This window comes from Zea mays, chromosome 4 (assembly GCF_902167145.1).
Source record: "Zea mays cultivar B73 chromosome 4, Zm-B73-REFERENCE-NAM-5.0, whole genome shotgun sequence".
Classification (NCBI taxonomy): Eukaryota; Viridiplantae; Streptophyta; class Magnoliopsida; order Poales; family Poaceae; genus Zea; species Zea mays.
Window position 1 is genome coordinate 168,445,131 of NC_050099.1, and position 16,783 is coordinate 168,461,913.

The following is a 16,783-nucleotide window of genomic DNA, read 5'->3' on the forward strand; positions in this document are numbered from 1 at the left end:
CGGGAGACAGTACAAGAAGTCTTCTTCTCCGCTGCCGTTGAATATCAACGCCCCCTTTTGATATTTTAGTTTCTGGGCATAAAACTGGGCTTCTTGTTTTTCTTTTTCAGACAACTTTTTTCCCGAAGCATGTCGAACAATATATTCAGGGACCGCAGGGGATGCTTCGGGGGCAACAGCACTGATTTCTTCAACAGGAATTGGCTCTGACATTTTTTCTTCTTTCGTGGGCTTTGAAGGCCCAGTTTCGGTCTCAGCCTGTTGCCTTGGAGCTTCGGCATCGAAGACTTTAGTTTCTGTTATGGATGTTTCAGCAGTTTTCTTCGGAGTTGTGTTCGAAGACTCAATTGTCTCCAGAACATCTAGCACAGTGACCATTCTTTTCCTTTTTGGGGTCACTGCTGGGCCCTTTTGGTTTTTTATTGATTCAATATTTGCTGCAGGACTCAAAACTTTTGATGTTTTTGATCCCTCAGTTGCTTCTTTCACTTCTTCCATTTTTTCTGTGGACGGCGCTTCGGCCTTCTCTTTCGTTTCTGGTAACAAAATCTTCGGTTCTTCCAATTCTATCCTCGTTGGCGCTTCGGCCGTTTCTGCGACTTCTGGCAGCAAGGTTGGCTCGGTTGGTTTTTCAGCTTCGATGGCCGAAGAGGTTTCCCCGGTAAACTCAGGCACCGAAGCTGGTTCAATATAGCGCGGCCGATGTGTGAGGACCTTTATCCTCTTTCTTTTCGGTTCTGGCTCGCTAGGAGCAGTTGCAGCTTCTTCTTTCGCAAAGGTTGTGTTTTTTCTTTTTTGCCCTCGAATGGGATAACGATAGTCAGGGTAGACGAACCCGATTGCATCAAACACCCGATTCAGCCTCTTCTTTTTTCGGCCTCCGAAGGCTGCTGACAGTGCAGTATCTTCGGCCTTCGAATAAGCCCCAAGCAGTTCATCGCTTAAATTTTCAATGCTTTTTAACCAGTCATCATCTGGCTCAACGAATTTATCTCCAAACTTAAAAGTGTACTTCAACCTGATGAGTCCACTTTCGTCGGCCTCTTTTATGGTTTCTTGCGGCATTTCCCATTTCTCCGCAAGCGGCCATACCCTGAAGGCAATATGCTCTTGTACTAAATCTCTTGTTCCAATAAAAGAACAGATAACGCCGAAGGCTCTCTGGCATTCTTCGGCAGCTTCATTCATTTCAACCTTCGGCCTCCGAAGGCCGAAGCTTTGCCAAATGGGGCGCATAATTATACCTTTGATATCTTCTCGTACTGACAGGTCATTCCTCACATAAAACCATTCTGTCATCCAGTCGCCGGGCCATCTCTTCCGAAAGGTTGGCACGGGACAGCTTGACCCGGACCGAGAAACGAAACTGTAGCAGCCAAAATTATTGTGATACTGTTCCTTACCCCAAGGTTTTGTCTCGTATGATAATTCGTGTATATTGCAGAAACTTTTTGCATCAGGCTTTAGACCTTGGCTTCTCACGGCCCACACGAAGATATTCAGTCTTATGATCGCCTCGGGGGTAAGTTGGCGAAGATAGACTTCGAATATTTTCAGCACCTCCACGACAAACTCGCTCAGGGGAAATCGTAGTCCAGCTTTTAAAAAGCTTCGGTACACTACGACTTCATTCTCTTCAGGGTGTGGACAAGTCCTTTCCCCTTCGTCGGCCCTCACAATGGATAGATCCCGGAAATACCTTCCCCTCATGTTGACAAGATGATTTTCTTTGATAGTTGATTTGCTGAAAACCGCATGGCTTGGTCGCCAAGGGCGATCTTCGGAGTTTTCACCACCACTGTCCACATCATAACTGTCGCTGTCACCAGTGTCTTCAGACAAACCTTCCAGAATCTCCTTAGTGATTTTTTCTGTATTGGTCTTCGACATCGCTATAAGAAATCCCAAGTTCTTCTCTTCGTCGAGACTCAGCTTCATCTCAGCAGTAGCCTTCTTATCTTCAGACATCTTCGGAAACACTAAAAAACTGTTTTCAAATCCGAAGCTTCAAAACTAAAAGCTCAGTAAATCTCAGTGCACAAAAGCTAAAAATCGAGTGAGCAGGAGCAGATGGCAAGAGAGCGTGCCAAATGAGTTTGCGGTATGACCGTATTTATACGTCCAGTGCGTTGGAAATTGAAAGGCCCCGCTTGTCAGTGAATGTTGCTATTCTAGCAAAGGGAAGGTGTTTTTTCGGACCTTCGGCGTAAAGTCTTCGTCCATGTCGCAATCTAAATTTATTATTTTAAACAAATTAATATTGCGAGGGGCTACTGTTGGGGGCCTTCGGCATACGAAGGTCCTCAAAAACAGGATTTAACAGTATTTCTGGAGTATAATGTGTGAACAGGTATCTTCGGACTAAAGTCGGAATCGCAGCAGATCAGAATAATACGAAGGTTGACATAGCGCCGAAGCTGTGAGCAGGAGAGCTTCGGCATGATAGCAGAAAAGGGAACCGACTTAAAGATGAAAAGGCTATTCAGACCTCAATAGATTACTATAGAATTATTATCAAATGTAAAGGGCATAAATGTAATTTTGTATAGGCTGTGTGCTGTGCCTATAAATAGGTGAACAGTACCCCCGTACTGTTCACGCTGATTTGGCATTCGCTTTTGCGTCACGCTTGTACTTTCATCCCCTTCAAGTTGAAGGTACATTTGTAATCCAACGTTATTTCTGTTTATACATGATAATATTATATAATTGTTTATGTTGTCCTTTATATTCCTTACGATTCATCCTTCGTCATCGTATAATGTATTTATGAAGGTACGCCCTTCATAACCTTCGTCCGAAGACCATTATATCCTAAGGGGAATAATGCTTCGAAGGACGAAGGATTTTACCGATTAACATTTTCTATGTTGCCTTGTTCTTGACTCATAGCATTTGAGAACAAGTCCCCAACAGGGACCTTAATTTTTCTCATAGGAGAACATTCTCTTCTCCCCTGTCATGTGGTTTGTGCATCCGCTATAAATTATCCAACTTGAACCCCCAGATGCATAAACCTACAAAACAATTTAGGCCATGTTCTTAGGTACCCAAACAGTCTTGGGTCCTTTGACGTTAGAAACAAGCACCTTGGGTACCCAAACACAAGTCTTTGGGCTCTTATGTTTGCCCCAACATATTTGGCAACTATTTTACCTGATTTGTTAGTTAAAACATAAGATGCATCAAAAGTATTAAATGAAATATTATGCTCATTTGATGCAGTAGGAGTTTTCTTTTTACGCATTTTAACATGTGTATAATGCCTAGAGCTAGAAGCCTCATTTTTATACATAAATGCATGATGAGAAATAGTGTGAGGTTTTCTAGCATGAATTTTTCTAATTTTGTGCTCAGGATAATTAGCAGGATATAAAATGTAGCCCTCATTATCCTGAACCATGGGAGCCTTGCCCTTTACAAAATTAGACAATCTTTTAGGGGCATTAAGCTTGACATTGCTCCCTTGTTGGAAACCAATGCCATCCTTAATGTCAGGGCGTCTCCCATTATAGAGCATGCTTTTAGCAAATTTAAACTTTTCATTTTCAATTCCATGCTCATTGATTTTAGTAGTTAATTGAGATATATGATCATTTTGTTGTTTAATTAGAGCAAGGTGATCATTTATAGCATCAACATTAACATCTCTATATCTAGTACAAATAGAAACATGTTCGATAGTAGATGTAGAGGGTTTGCAAACATTTAATTCTTCTATCTTAGCATGTAATATGGCATTCTCATCTCTAAAACAGGAAATAGAATCATTGCAAACATTTAACTCTCTACCCTTAAATTAAACTAGCATTTTCAGTTCTAAGGCTAGAAATTGATTCATTCAAATTATCAATCTTAGCATTTAAACTAGCATTTTCATTTCTAAGACTGGTAATTAAATCATGGCAAATGCTAAGCTCTTTAGTCATGTTTTCACATTTCTTTATTTCCTGAGCATAAGCATTTTTCACTTTAACATGTTTTTTATTTTCTTTAATAAGGAATTCATCTTGGCTGTCCAAGAGTTCATCCTTCTCATGAATGGCTCCTATCAATTCATTCAATTTTTCCTTTTGTTGCATGTTAAGGTTGGCAAAAAGGGTAAGTAATTCATCTTCGTCTTCACTAGAACTACCCTCATCACTAGATGTTGTATACTTGGGGGTGGTTCTAGATTGTACCTTTTTCTTTTTTTCGTCCTTGGCCATGAAACATTTGTGGCCGACGTTGGGGAAGAGGAGGCCCTTGTTGACGGTGATGTTGGCGGCATCCTCGTCGGAGGAGGAGTCGGTGGAGCTCTCGTCGGTGTCCCATTCCCGACACACGTGGGCATCGCCGCCCTTCTTGTAATACCTCTTCTTTTCCTTCTTCTTCCCCTTCTTGTCCTCGCCCCTGTCACTATCACTAGACATTGGACATTTAGCAATAAAATGACCGGGCTTACCACATTTGTAGCACACCCTTTTAGAGCAGGGTTTGTAGTCCTTTCCCCTCCTTTGCTTGAGGATTTGGCAGAAGCTCTTGATGATGAGCGCCATTTCCTCATTGTCGAGCTTGGAGGCGTCGATGGGAAGCCTACTTGATGTAGACTCCTCTTTCTTCTCTTCCGTCGCTTTGAATGCAACGGGTTGCACCTCGGGTGTAGAGGTGGTGCCTTGCTCCAAGTTGACAATATGTTTGGAGTCTTTGATCATAAGTTCAAAGCTCATAAACTTGCCAATTACCTCCTCGGGAGACATCTGTTTATATCTAGGGTCTCCACGGATTAGTTGCACTTGAGTGGGATTACGAAAAACAAGTGATCTAAGAATAACCTTGACCATTTCATGGTCATCCCACTTGGTGCTCCCGAGGTTGCGCACTTGGTTGACCAAGGTCTTGAGCCAGTTGTACATCGCTTGTGGCTCCTCTCCCTTGTTGAGGACGAATCGATCAAGTTCTCCCTTGATCATTTCACGCTTAGTGATCTTGGTCACCTCGTCTCCTTCGTGCGCCGTCTTGAGGACGTCCCAAATTCCTTTGGCACTTTTTAACCCTTGCACCTTATTATACTCCTCTCAACATAAGGAGGCGAGGAGTATAGTTGTGGCTTGGGAGTTAAAGTGCCTAATTTGGGCGACTTCGTCCGAGTCGTAGCCCTCGTCCCCTTCCTTAGGTACCTATGCTCCGAACTCAATAATATCCCAAATGCTTGCGTGGAGTGAGGTTAGATGATGCCTCATTTTATCACTCCACATACAATAAACTTCACCATCAAAATATGGTGGCTTGCCTAAGGGAATGGAAAGTAAAGGAGCGCGCTTTGAAATACGGGGATAACGAAGTGGCATCTTACTATACTTCTTGCGCTCATGGCGCTTAGAAGCGACGGACAAGTCGGAGCTTGATGAAGTGGAGGGTGACGAAGAGTCGGTCTCGTAGCAGACCACCTTCTTCATCTTCTTCTTCTTGTCACCCTTTCGAAGTGTCTTGTTGGAGGAAGAGGATTCCTCCTTGTGCTTGTGGCCGGACTCCCTTGAGAGGGTTCTCCCCGAGCTTGCGGGCTTGTCGCCGGTCACAATCTCCCTCTTGGCGTGTTCTCCCGACATCACTTCGAGTTGTTAGACTCTTAATGAAGCAACGAGCTTTGATACCAATTGAAAGTCGCCTAGAGGGGGGTGAATAGGCATAATCTGAAATTTACAACTTTAAACACACACTACAAGCCGGGGTTAGTGTTAGAACTTAAATCAAGTCCGGGAGAGAGGGGAAAACAAATCAAATGGAAAACAAGCGGATGAACACAATGATTTGTTTTACCGAGGTTTGGTTCTAAAGAACCTAGTCCCCGTTGAGGTGGTCACAAAGACCGGGTCTCTTTCAACCATTTCCCTCTCTCAAACGGTCACTTAGACCGAGTGAGCTTTCTCCTTAATCAAACGAGTCACTTAGACCCCGCAAATACCACCACACACTTGGTGTCTCTTGCTTTGATTACAAGTCTCTTTGGAACAAGAATGAGGAAGGAATAAAGTGATCCAAGCATCAAGAGCGCAAAGAACACGAACAAACACTCTCTCAAGTCACTAGGTGGTTGGAGTGAATTTTGGCACTTGAAGAGGCTTTGATCTTTTGATTTGTGTCTAGGATTGAATGCACTAGCTCTTGTATTGAATGAGAACTTCTGAAAACTTGGATGCTTGGAGTTGTGGTGGTTGGGGGTATTTATAGCCCTCAACCACCAACAAGCCGTTGGGGAAGGCTGTTGTCGATGGCGCACCGGACAGTCCAGTGCGTCGCCATGTCACCCAACCGTTAGAGTTCTAGAGCAGTTGACCGTTGGAGACTTTGTCCTCATGCGACACCGGACAGTCTGGTGCCACACCGGACAGGTCCTGTTCACTATCTGGTGCGCCTCTGACTTCTGTCTGACTTATGAAGCGCATTGTAGCGCACTGTAGCCTTTATAGAGACGGCCGTTGCGCGAGTTAGCCGTTGCTTCGCTGGTGCACCGGACAGTCCGGTGACACACCGGACAGTCTGGTGAATTATAGCGGAGAGCACCTGGTGAAAACCCGAGAGTGGCTGGTTCATCTTCGTACGGACATGGTGCACTGGACACTCTCCGGTGCGCTAGTCCACAACACACTCAAGTTTCTTTGCTCCTTTGAATTTGATCCCTAACTTGAATATTTATTGGTTTGTATTGAACCTTTTTGCACATGTAGAACATGTATTGTAGAGCAAACTAGTTAGTCCATATATTTGTGTTGGGCATTCAACCACCAAAATTAATTGTAGGAAAATGTTAACCCTATTTCCCTTTCAAAGTTTCGTGCCCTGGTCACTTGAGATGACACATAATTTAGTTACAACCTCACGGAATGATCCATCGAGTGCCACAATAGATCATAAAATAATGTCCAATATTATGCATATTTATTTTCCATTTTAAGATTGATATAGTCCAATCCAACCTCTTTGAGATCTTCAACTTAAAATCTATCCAGTGAGGCTATGAATGCGTTTATGACTCTAATTTAGTTTTGATGATTAATAACAACATAATTATTATGACTAATGTGTTTTTGCAGTGGTATTACTTAGTGAGGCCACAACGATAGGTTGTTTGGGCAATCACAACTTTCATGCTTTGATTGATGATATTCAATATCGGTTTTTGAAAGTCGCCTAGAGGGGGGTGAATAGGCAAATCTGAAATTTATAAACTTTAAGCACAACTACAAGCCAGGGTTAGCGTTAGAAATAAAGTCGAGTCCAAAAGAGAGGGTGAAAACAAATCACAAGCAAATAAAGCGAATGACACGGTGATTTGTTTTACCAAGGTTCGGTTCTTGCAAACCTACTCCCCGTTGAGGTGGTCACGAAGACCGGGTCTCTTTCAACCCTTTCCCTCTCTCACACGGTCACTTAGACCGAGTGAGCTTTCTCCTTAATCAAACGGGTCACTTAGACCCCACAAGGACCACTACAAACTTAGTGTCTCTTGTGTTGATTACAAGTGTCTTGAGAATAAGAATGGGGAAGAAGAAAGCACGATTGCAAAAGCCAAGCGACAAGAGCGACAAATAACACACAGATTACTCTCTCTCTCTCAAGTCACTAATCACTAATGATCACTTGTCTTAATTGTGGAACTTGGAGAGATTGGAGGCTTTGATTGTGTCTTGGAATGGATTGCTAGCTCTTGTATTGAATGTTGAAGATTGGAATGCTTGGTTGTAATGAATGGAGGTGGTTGGGGTTGTATTTATAGCCACCAACCACTTCCTAGCCGTTGCCCCCTTTCTGCCGACCGCGGACGGTCCGCGCCCCTGGTCCGGACGGTCCGCCCCTGCAGATCAACGGCTGAAAACGCAACGGTCAGCAGTAACGGCTATATTGCATTTAATGCATCGTCAGATGTCAGATAAAGGCAGTCGCGGACGGTCCGGTCGTGCACCCCGGACGGTCTGCGAGGACGCTATAATTCATTTTACCGAACCCGTCACCTTCGGGTTTTTCGGTTTCTTACCTACCGGACGGTCCGCGCCTGAGGCCGAACGGTCCGCGCGTGGTCTCGAACGGTGCTTGCTTTCCCTCTGGACGGTCCGTAGTGTAGACATGGGTTTTTGCATTGGTTCTGTCCGAGGGTCATTTAGGTGTCGCGGACGGTCCGCCGCAAAGGCCCGAACGGTCCGCGCTTAGTCTGTTTTTCCAAAAAGCTTCTCCTGTCCGGAATAATCTACGATATTCCAATCAGTCGATTTAGAATAGTTGTAGATGAACCTTTGGCACCTGTAGAGCATATAATCTAGAGCAAACTAGTTAGTCCAATTATTTGTGTTGGGAAATTCAACCACCAAAATCATTTAGGAAAAGGTTTGACCCTGTTTCCCTTTTAGTTTTAAAGGATGGCTGCAAAGATTATGAGATGTCTAGTTCTTCTAAGTGTCAATGATGTTCAGTGACACTTAGATTAGTGATAGGATCTATGTTTTTCCTTTTGACCATGTTATAAAGGGGACATGAATTAGTAACTTGACCTAGTTGAGTCGAGTGGATGTGGTGCACTACACACTTATGAGAACTAGTGCTAGGTAGCTAGGAGAAACTCAAGATCAAGTGGAATCAAACTCACTCAAAGTATATTTGAATTGGATGAGTTTATGTTGTTGTGGCACCAGACACGTCTAATATGTCGTAGGATTATAGGAGAGAACATGATTGTGATAGAGTTTTTAGTGGGAGTATAGGTCGTGCACAGTGCTTCTAGTGTATACCAGACAAGCACACATCAAACAGGGGTTGCGCTTGCAGAGTGGCTGGGACGAGCTATTGTGCACTCATTGGACATGTCCAGTGGTGCACCAGACTAGGACACTTTCCCATAGTATCATAGAGAATGTTAAAGTGCACATTCTAGTTTTGTACTCACCAGGTGTGTTCGGTGAGCATCGGTTCAGGGCACCTTTTGCACAATGGCTAGTTTGGGAACTAGACATTGGAGCCTCATACGACATGTCTAGTGTTGAAATTAGGAATGCATCGGAAATGTACGTTGCACTTGTGAAGGTTGGTGAAGACTTGGTAAAGTTTGTGGGTGATCCAACTCATGTTGTGAGTGGTTGTGGGTGATTCACCATGCCAGGGTGATAAAGAATCGACCCATGAAATATTCGATAAAATGGTCATGTGATGCGATGACACATAAATATTCGATAAAATATTAGTGCACAATAACCATTTGAAAATGAACAATACATATATTATCATCGATCTCAATATCTCACATATTCTTTGCCAACAGTATCGCTGGAGGCACTAACTTATCTTATTTTGTCGTTAGGTGAGACATGGGGAAGAATATATATATATATATATATATATATATATATATATATATATATATATATATATATATATATATATATATATATATATATATATATATATATATATATATATATATATATATATATATATATATATATATATATATATATATATATATACGCGCAATGATGACAGTGATTGATGAGTTGGGGGCATAAAGATGGTTTGTTCGAGGTCCTCTATGGCGATGCGAAGAATCTGGGCTAGGGAGGCGAAGACGAGTAAGAGATGGAAATTTGGGAGATTAATATACGATGGCAACATAAAAGAGGAGAAGGAAGCGCTCGTGGTTGTTGTTTGATTATGCATGCCAGAGATAAGGCTTATCTTATGTTATTGTTAGGCGAGACGTGAGAGAGAAAAATAGGATTGATGTTTTATAGTAATACTAGCATATAGCCTGTGTTAACGCTACGATCCCGAAAGGGGGAGGGGAGGGGTCAACGGTGGCACAAGAGGAGGGGTTGACGGTGATGGCGGCAACGCAAGTGAGGGGGAGGGTTGACATGGACACATGGAAGGGGGAGACAGGGTCGTTGGAGGGGGATGAAAGATGATCTAAATAATATTGTCTATTAGATTTAAGTAAGGGAGAGAGAGAGTTATCTAAAGATCTGAACTGTTGATTTTAATGATGTGTTAAGTTATTTTTGCAATTTGTTTGGTGGATTTAGTGAAGGTTATAAGTATGAGTGTGATTTAGTTGCATAAGTTTTGCAAAGTTTAAAGTGGTGGATTATATAGTGGTATAAATGACTTAAGAGTAACTCCAATAGTTCTCTAAATCAATAATTTAGATAGTTTGCACAAAAACTCCTCTCCAGCAGCTCTCTAAATTAACTTTCTAAATTTAGTCACTTCTCATTTAACCCTATTCCGTCCCTACATTTGACAACCCTTTAGCAAATCTCAAAACGAAAGAAACATGCACGAAAGCTTTTGAATTTGTTGTTTTTGGACAATGGACATTCACTTTTGCTTTATGTTGAAGTGTTGCTAATTTAATCATGTATTGGTAGCTATATGCTCTGCACAATATTTAACATTTGGCAGATTCTAGTGCCTAGGTTGTTTATGTAATGAATGTGCCTAGGTTATGCGATATAGGTATTCAGTTTTATTCTCCATCTTTGACTAGAATAGAGAATAGATATAATTTTGTGTCCAATTAAAATTGTTGAAGGATAGAACTGAAAATCTGTTTTAAGCTGTGATGTAAAAAAACTTTTGAGTCTATTTTAATAGGCAATGTAAAATTAATACTAATACGTTGGTCAACATTGTGCCTGCAAAAAAATCAAATTTGATTTACTACTTAAATACAAGGAACTGTTGGAGATCACTCCTAAATCTTATTTACAAACTCCCTAAACTTGAATTTAATGAGTTACATTTTAGAGACTAATGGATTTGCTCTAAGGTGTTTGGTTCTTTTAGTGATCCTTTTAAATTTTAGAGACCAAACTTTAGTCTCTATAATTTTATTTGAGATGTCACATTTAGTTATACCATTTAATAATTTAGGGACTAAAAGTGATTAAATATTAGTCACTAAAATTTAAAAGGTAGGAAGAAACACCCGCTTAGTCCTTTTCGTGCACCCTCACACCTAACCCTAGTCTCTGTGTCGGCACTTGAAAGCTACACACTATCATCGGCCACGCGACGTCGCGACGGCATCGCTACAGCTGACCGGTTGACGTGGGGCTGGCTCCACGCGTCAGCCCCCGAAGGTAACTGCAGACGAACGTTTACCTTGGCCACTCCTTCACGTCCATGGCCACACCCTTCCGGTTCGCGCGTGCACCCAGCCACCCACCAACCCCTGCCTCCGCCGCAGTGCCTGCCATCACCGTCGTGCGCCATTCCCAATCTTGCTGGCGTTTCTTATCCACGAGTTTTCTTCTCTAGTGACTACTTTCTTCCATGCTGTGCTGTGTCTAACCCCGGCCGAGCTTTCTTCATTGATTCTCTCCATGCCGAGGTTTGTGCACTCTAGGTGTTTGATAGAATGTCCCAAAGTTGTTTCCTTCGCTCTTAGCTCATTTCCTCCACTCCTTGGACTTGCAGCTGACATTGTTGGGCCCTGCGACATCATCTTTTTCCTACCACTGCTGGTTGTTCCCTGGTTCAAAGGTAGACAAGCCACTTCATTCTCTTTTTGTATTCCTCATGCTTTGCTTCTGTTGGAGCTTACTTATCCCTAGTATATAATTGCTTACATACTCCTTCTATCTATCTATCGTGTAGTGTGTCAGTGTGTGAGGTCATAGGTTATTGGATTAGTGTGAGCTAAACTCAGGGTCAAACTCACGAGTATGGACTGGTGCTAAGCCTCACAAGGTTCAATGACAATTGGCAGCGAGTCAGGGGGAATTTTATTGGCAGTTGTTCTTGTGAAGTATTTCTTGCAGGACCAGTGAGTGTGAGTCAGGAGAGTTTTGTTAGTGACAGTGATGGATAGGACCAAGAACCTAGGTCTACATTCGACTGGAGGGGGTGAAAGTGGTTAGGAGTCATCTTGCCCTCCTAGGCATGACATGGGTAAAGCAGTTGTGCCCCAAAAAACAATAAGTGTGAGCGGCTAGAAAGGGATGCACAGAATGCTTTCTCTCTTGCAGCTCTTTCATAGCAATGGCCTTTATGTTTGGAGGCTAACCCAGGCATCCATCACTCTTCTCCCAAAGAAAAAAAAGATGCCAACACCGTCGAGGTTTTCAGGCCAATCAGTATCATTTCGAGATTCATCAAAATCGTTTCAAAGAAGAGGAACAAACATTGTCTTTAACAACACAGTGGCACCAACAACCGATAGAGCTAAGCTAGGTGGTACAGGTGGTTATATATAGTACTTAGAGATTTAGAGGCAGCCAACCCGGTGGCCCACCTCACGCCTTAAGAGGGATGGATTCGGTCTGGAGATCCGAATTATTCGTATTCGGATAAAGTGCTAATATGGATATTCATATTCGTATTCAATTTTAATATGGATGTTAAATAGACATATCCGAATTCGTTTTTTCTCTATCCGGTTTAAGATTCGTATTCGACAACATTCGACAAAACCGTGAAATATCCGATACTATTCGTATCCGAAAGGAAAAAGTATTCAATAAAATCAATTTAAACTTATTTTTATTACTAATTACTAATTACAAGTGATTTTAAACATTAAATAATATACTAAAAACTGAAGTACACCATTTAAAATGTTAAAAATATTTATGTCATAAACAAATGACTGTGTTAATCTTACATTACTAGTGATATACAATGATAAATTTTAATTAATATTAAAAAGTCTAATTTTGAGTACATTAGATTATTGGAGTTTTAGAGTCCAATATACAAATATACTTAATATACAAAAAAATATATTTAGAGTCCAAAATATAAATATACCAGGTCTAAATAATTTATTTAAAAATATGATATTCAACTAAGTTTCAACTAAATAATGTATATGTACTATTGTTCATAATTTGCTTGTAATATGATTTTTATCAATTATAAATCCATCGATAAAACAAATTAATACTTGTTATGATGCTATGTTCCAAATCAAGTAAGTATCCGAATGTAAATCCGAATTCGAACTATCTGTTTTGTATTTGTATCCGATAATATTCGTATTCGGATTAAAATATGGTAAATAGTGACATTCGGATCTGTTTCCATTCGTATCCGATCCGAATCCATCCCGTCCCGAGAGGGTGTACCTACCAGTACCAGGGGTGTGGCTGGATGAACAGCTCACTCTCACGCTGGTTTGCCGAAACAATTGCAAAAGGAACTAAAAAAAATGTGAAACATCCTTTAAAACCTGATCAATTTTAGGCAGCCTTTGCATGCAAAACATGCCATTAATAGATATATAAGATATCGCGTGGGATCAGAGGCTGCTGAATTCGTTGCCTCCCTGTTGTTTGTGGTTGTGGCCAATCCTTCTCCTATCTCGTCCCGGAGTCCCGGGGGAAATTTTGCCCCAGAAACACTAGCGCGTCGGATCACAAGCAAGGGCGAAAATTTTCTGTGGCTCCAGCGGCTGAAGGACGCTGCGGCACCCATGTCGGTGAGAGCATATCTCCTGCTTGCTGCCTTTCTCTTCTTTTTCTTTTTATGATGCCTGCATTATTCGTCGGTCTTGGCTTGAAATTAGCTAGAGATTGTTTCGATGCATCACGCATGACGAAAACATGCTTGTCGCATCCCATTGGCATGGGATTTTCTTTTTAGCAAATCGGCACCTAAAATGCAGGGATGTATATCTAGTTGTCGATTACGATGATATGGATCCATATACATCCACCAGTTTGGAAGAAAAAAAATAGAGAACTGATGGTATAACTATTAACAACGACGTCTGTTCATTCGTAGGCCATCGACCGATCAATAAATAAACATGGACAGAATCGAATTGGCAAGCAGGTCATGATCAACAAACTGTGGTTCCTGCTGATCCCTTCAGTTTTAATTTGCTGAGCGATCCGCCGATCCCATCCATTAGCAAACCATGCACATCGTGGTGAAGACGTGATCATCTGCTATCTGGTTTTTCTGCAAAATTTAGCCCTGCAAAAAAAAATTGGTTCCCCGGCGAGACACTGGCGAATTGGACGCTCTAACCAGGAGGAAGAGTAGCATTGCACACTCACATATCACATGGTAATAATATCTGTTGCACTAACGAGCTGGCATGCACGGTTTTTTTTTGTGAAGGACGACACTGGTGGCCGCGCTCTACCCAAGTTCGGCGAGTGGGACGTGAACAACCCGGCGTCCGCGGACGGGTTCACGGTCATCTTCAGCAAGGCCAGGGACGAGAAGAAAGCTCCCCCGACCCAAGGCCACATCAGGAACAACAGGTCGGTGTCGGCTGACAGCAAGGACTCCAGGGCCGAGAAGATGACCTCCTACAACGCCAGGACCAACGCGTCGGTAGGCGTCCGTCTCGTAGACTCGGCCGTTCCGGCTAACATATTCCTGTACTGTACTGTACGTGCTAGCCCCCCGGTATTCATCCATACTGATGCATGCATGCGTTGTGATCCCTCCTCCAACTTGCAGAAGAAATGGTTCTGCTGTGTCTCGCCCAGCCCCACACAATCTTGAGGAAGCTAACGACAGAGAAATGGTCCATTGCATCGCTGCGGCTGGCAGACCGGCCGCGAGTGAACTCTCCGGATACTTGCCAGTGACAGTGTATAGCCGCCGTTGCAAATGACAGTGTATAGCGTTCTTAGCTGCCTGTGCATACCGTCAGTTCAGGTTGATGTCTGCTTGTAATTTTTCTTTTCTCGCCTCTTCTCTACGGTGTGTAACCCTTCCTCAGCGTTAATCCTCCTGCTGCATTTTGCTGTAACTTGGGCGAGGGTGGATTTGTTTCGGCTCTGACCAAAACCAGGTCACAGCGAATTCTCAGATTGCTGCAGTGACCGCCACCAACCTGACAAACAAAAATGCTGCGACGTTTTCAGAGCTGTAGAGGATGTTCTCATGGAAATACGTTATATATTCATATAATTCTTATAACTTTCACTATCGGATTTCAACTTTCACCAGCTTCACATCTGCAAGTTGGTTGGCAGTATACTGAATGGTAATACAATGCGGAGCGAAACTAGACTGACAGAAGCTGGTAATCTGCCACTGATCTTGCTGAGGAACAGTGCTTCATACACTGGGAATTTGGTCGCTACTATTAGCGCACAAAGAGCTTTGCATTCCATTTGTTGTAGTGCGTCCTATCATCAACTAAGGTTCCGTTTGGAATCAAGCCAATTTTTAAAAAACTGGTTTTATATTTTAGCTAGGAGAAGTTATCTTCTTGGTTTTTAAGAAACTGAGAATCCATTTTTTATAAACTGAGTCATAAACTGGTATGTATGAAACCACCTCAATTTCCATAAGCTAGTTTATTAAAAACTGGATGCTTCTAAACATATCCTAAATTAGCTCTAAAACTCCAAACATGCCCTAAAATTAGCTCAAAAACTCTAATGTCTATAGCTTTAAGATATACCTCCGAATTTTCAAAAAAAAAGGAAAATCGTCTACCTCAACATGGGAGTCCGAAAGCTGAATCCTAAAGACCCTGGTAGCAATTGGAAGGCTCAAGATGTTCAAGAGGTGGGCTGAATTTGGTTAACATAAAATTTCTTACCATAATTAAATTCTACTCCCTCTATCCCAAAATAAAATTTGTTTTAGAGAATTAGTGGATTCATGCAATGCAATACTTGATGTATGTGTTTTGTATATATGTATAAATTCATCATCATCCATTTGAATATAGACATAAAAACCGAGAGCTAAAACGACTACTATTTTAGGACGGAGAGAGTATGAGATAGCACATTTGACCTCTTATGTCTAAGAGTGTTTCTATACTATCTAAAGTATTGCACCCTATGTTTCAACCCTACTATAGCATGACAATAATAATAATAATGTAACAATAAGAATTAAATTGTTCAAATATAAATGCTCAAAAGCGATAGGCTTAGAAAGGAGACGATGTTTTGGTGGGGTACCAGAGAGTTAGCACTCCATATTAGTCCTTGTTGGAGGGGTGTCGCTCTCCTTGATCCACGTAAGGACCAAATCCTCTTCATGAGATGATTTTTCGTTATTCCGGTACGATGAATCACCCACAACCATTTACACCTTAAATTGGACCACTCACAATCTCCATCGGTTAATCATCAAATTTCTGATCAACACCAAGTAGTCTAGTTGATGTTAATGACAAGGAGCAACAAGCACAAACTCTTCTTTTTTGACCTATCGAAGACTAATAAGAATGATGGATATACACTTGCGTCACTCAATGCACTAATGAGGCACTAATAGCATGATTATCAAATCTTAATCACCTCAATGGGAAAATACTTTCTCTCTTTCCTCCAAATGAGTTTTTAGGTGAATAAATGGGCAAGAGATCTCAAATGGATTAGAGGGATGTGTAGTCTCAAGCCAAAGAACTAGATGTACACTAGACGCGTATGGTGCTACACCAAATTCATCATGTGAGTGTATGATCTCAAACACTCATCTGAATAGCTCTCTAGATTCACTATCTGGTGCACACCGACACGCTGGTGTAGACTCCGTTTTAAATAAGACAGTCCTCCATCCGGTGGCACATATTCAATGTACACAAAACAAGTCTGGTGTCTCTTTTGCAGTGCCAACTCGCTTGTTTCAAACATGTTTCAAGTTGGATTTGATCTCAATTTCTCACTCGCTTGTTTCAAACATGTTTCAAGTTGGATTTGATCTCAAATTTCTCATAGTCTTTCGTACCTAGCGCTAGATTTCACAGTATGCATAATCATTCGTCACTAGACTTATCTAGATCAAGCTACCTATACATGTCCCTCGTAGTACAACCAAAAGAAAATGTTCT

The 16,783-nt window shown here is 41.8% G+C and overlaps 1 protein-coding gene across 6 annotated transcripts; it reads left to right on the plus strand.

The window, feature by feature from the left end:
* Positions 1-10,980: 10,980 nt before the first annotated feature.
* On the plus strand, positions 10,981-14,921 carry LOC103654007 (RPM1-interacting protein 4 (RIN4) family protein). Of its 6 annotated transcripts, none has more exons than XM_035967386.1 (4): positions 10,981-11,359; positions 11,446-13,447; positions 14,095-14,313; positions 14,443-14,921. In XM_035967386.1, the coding sequence occupies exons 2-4, from the start codon at positions 13,442-13,444 to the stop codon at positions 14,485-14,487; spliced, it is 270 nt and encodes an 89-aa protein (XP_035823279.1). In that variant the 5' UTR covers positions 10,981-11,359; positions 11,446-13,441; the 3' UTR covers positions 14,488-14,921. The 6 variants fall into 6 exon arrangements, with proteins under 6 accessions (XP_035823279.1, XP_035823278.1, XP_023158139.1 ...); XM_035967385.1 differs by lacking the exon at positions 10,981-11,359 and adding an exon at positions 13,753-13,900 and having other exon boundaries at positions 11,518-13,447; XM_023302371.1 differs by lacking the exon at positions 10,981-11,359 and adding an exon at positions 13,753-13,803 and having other exon boundaries at positions 11,518-13,447; positions 14,095-14,370.
* The last annotated feature ends 1,862 nt before the right edge of the window (positions 14,922-16,783 follow it).

What these genes read in the sequence shown, in the direction of transcription:
- LOC103654007 (XM_023302371.1), top strand. An exon ending in AGAATCGAATTGGCAAGCAG is followed by an intron (nt 13,804 to 14,094) that starts GTCATGATCAAC and finishes TTTTTTGTGAAG; the next exon opens with GACGACACTGGTGGCCGCGC. An exon ending in ACATATTCCTGTACTGTACT is followed by an intron (nt 14,371 to 14,442) that starts GTACGTGCTAGC and finishes TCCAACTTGCAG; the next exon opens with AAGAAATGGTTCTGCTGTGT.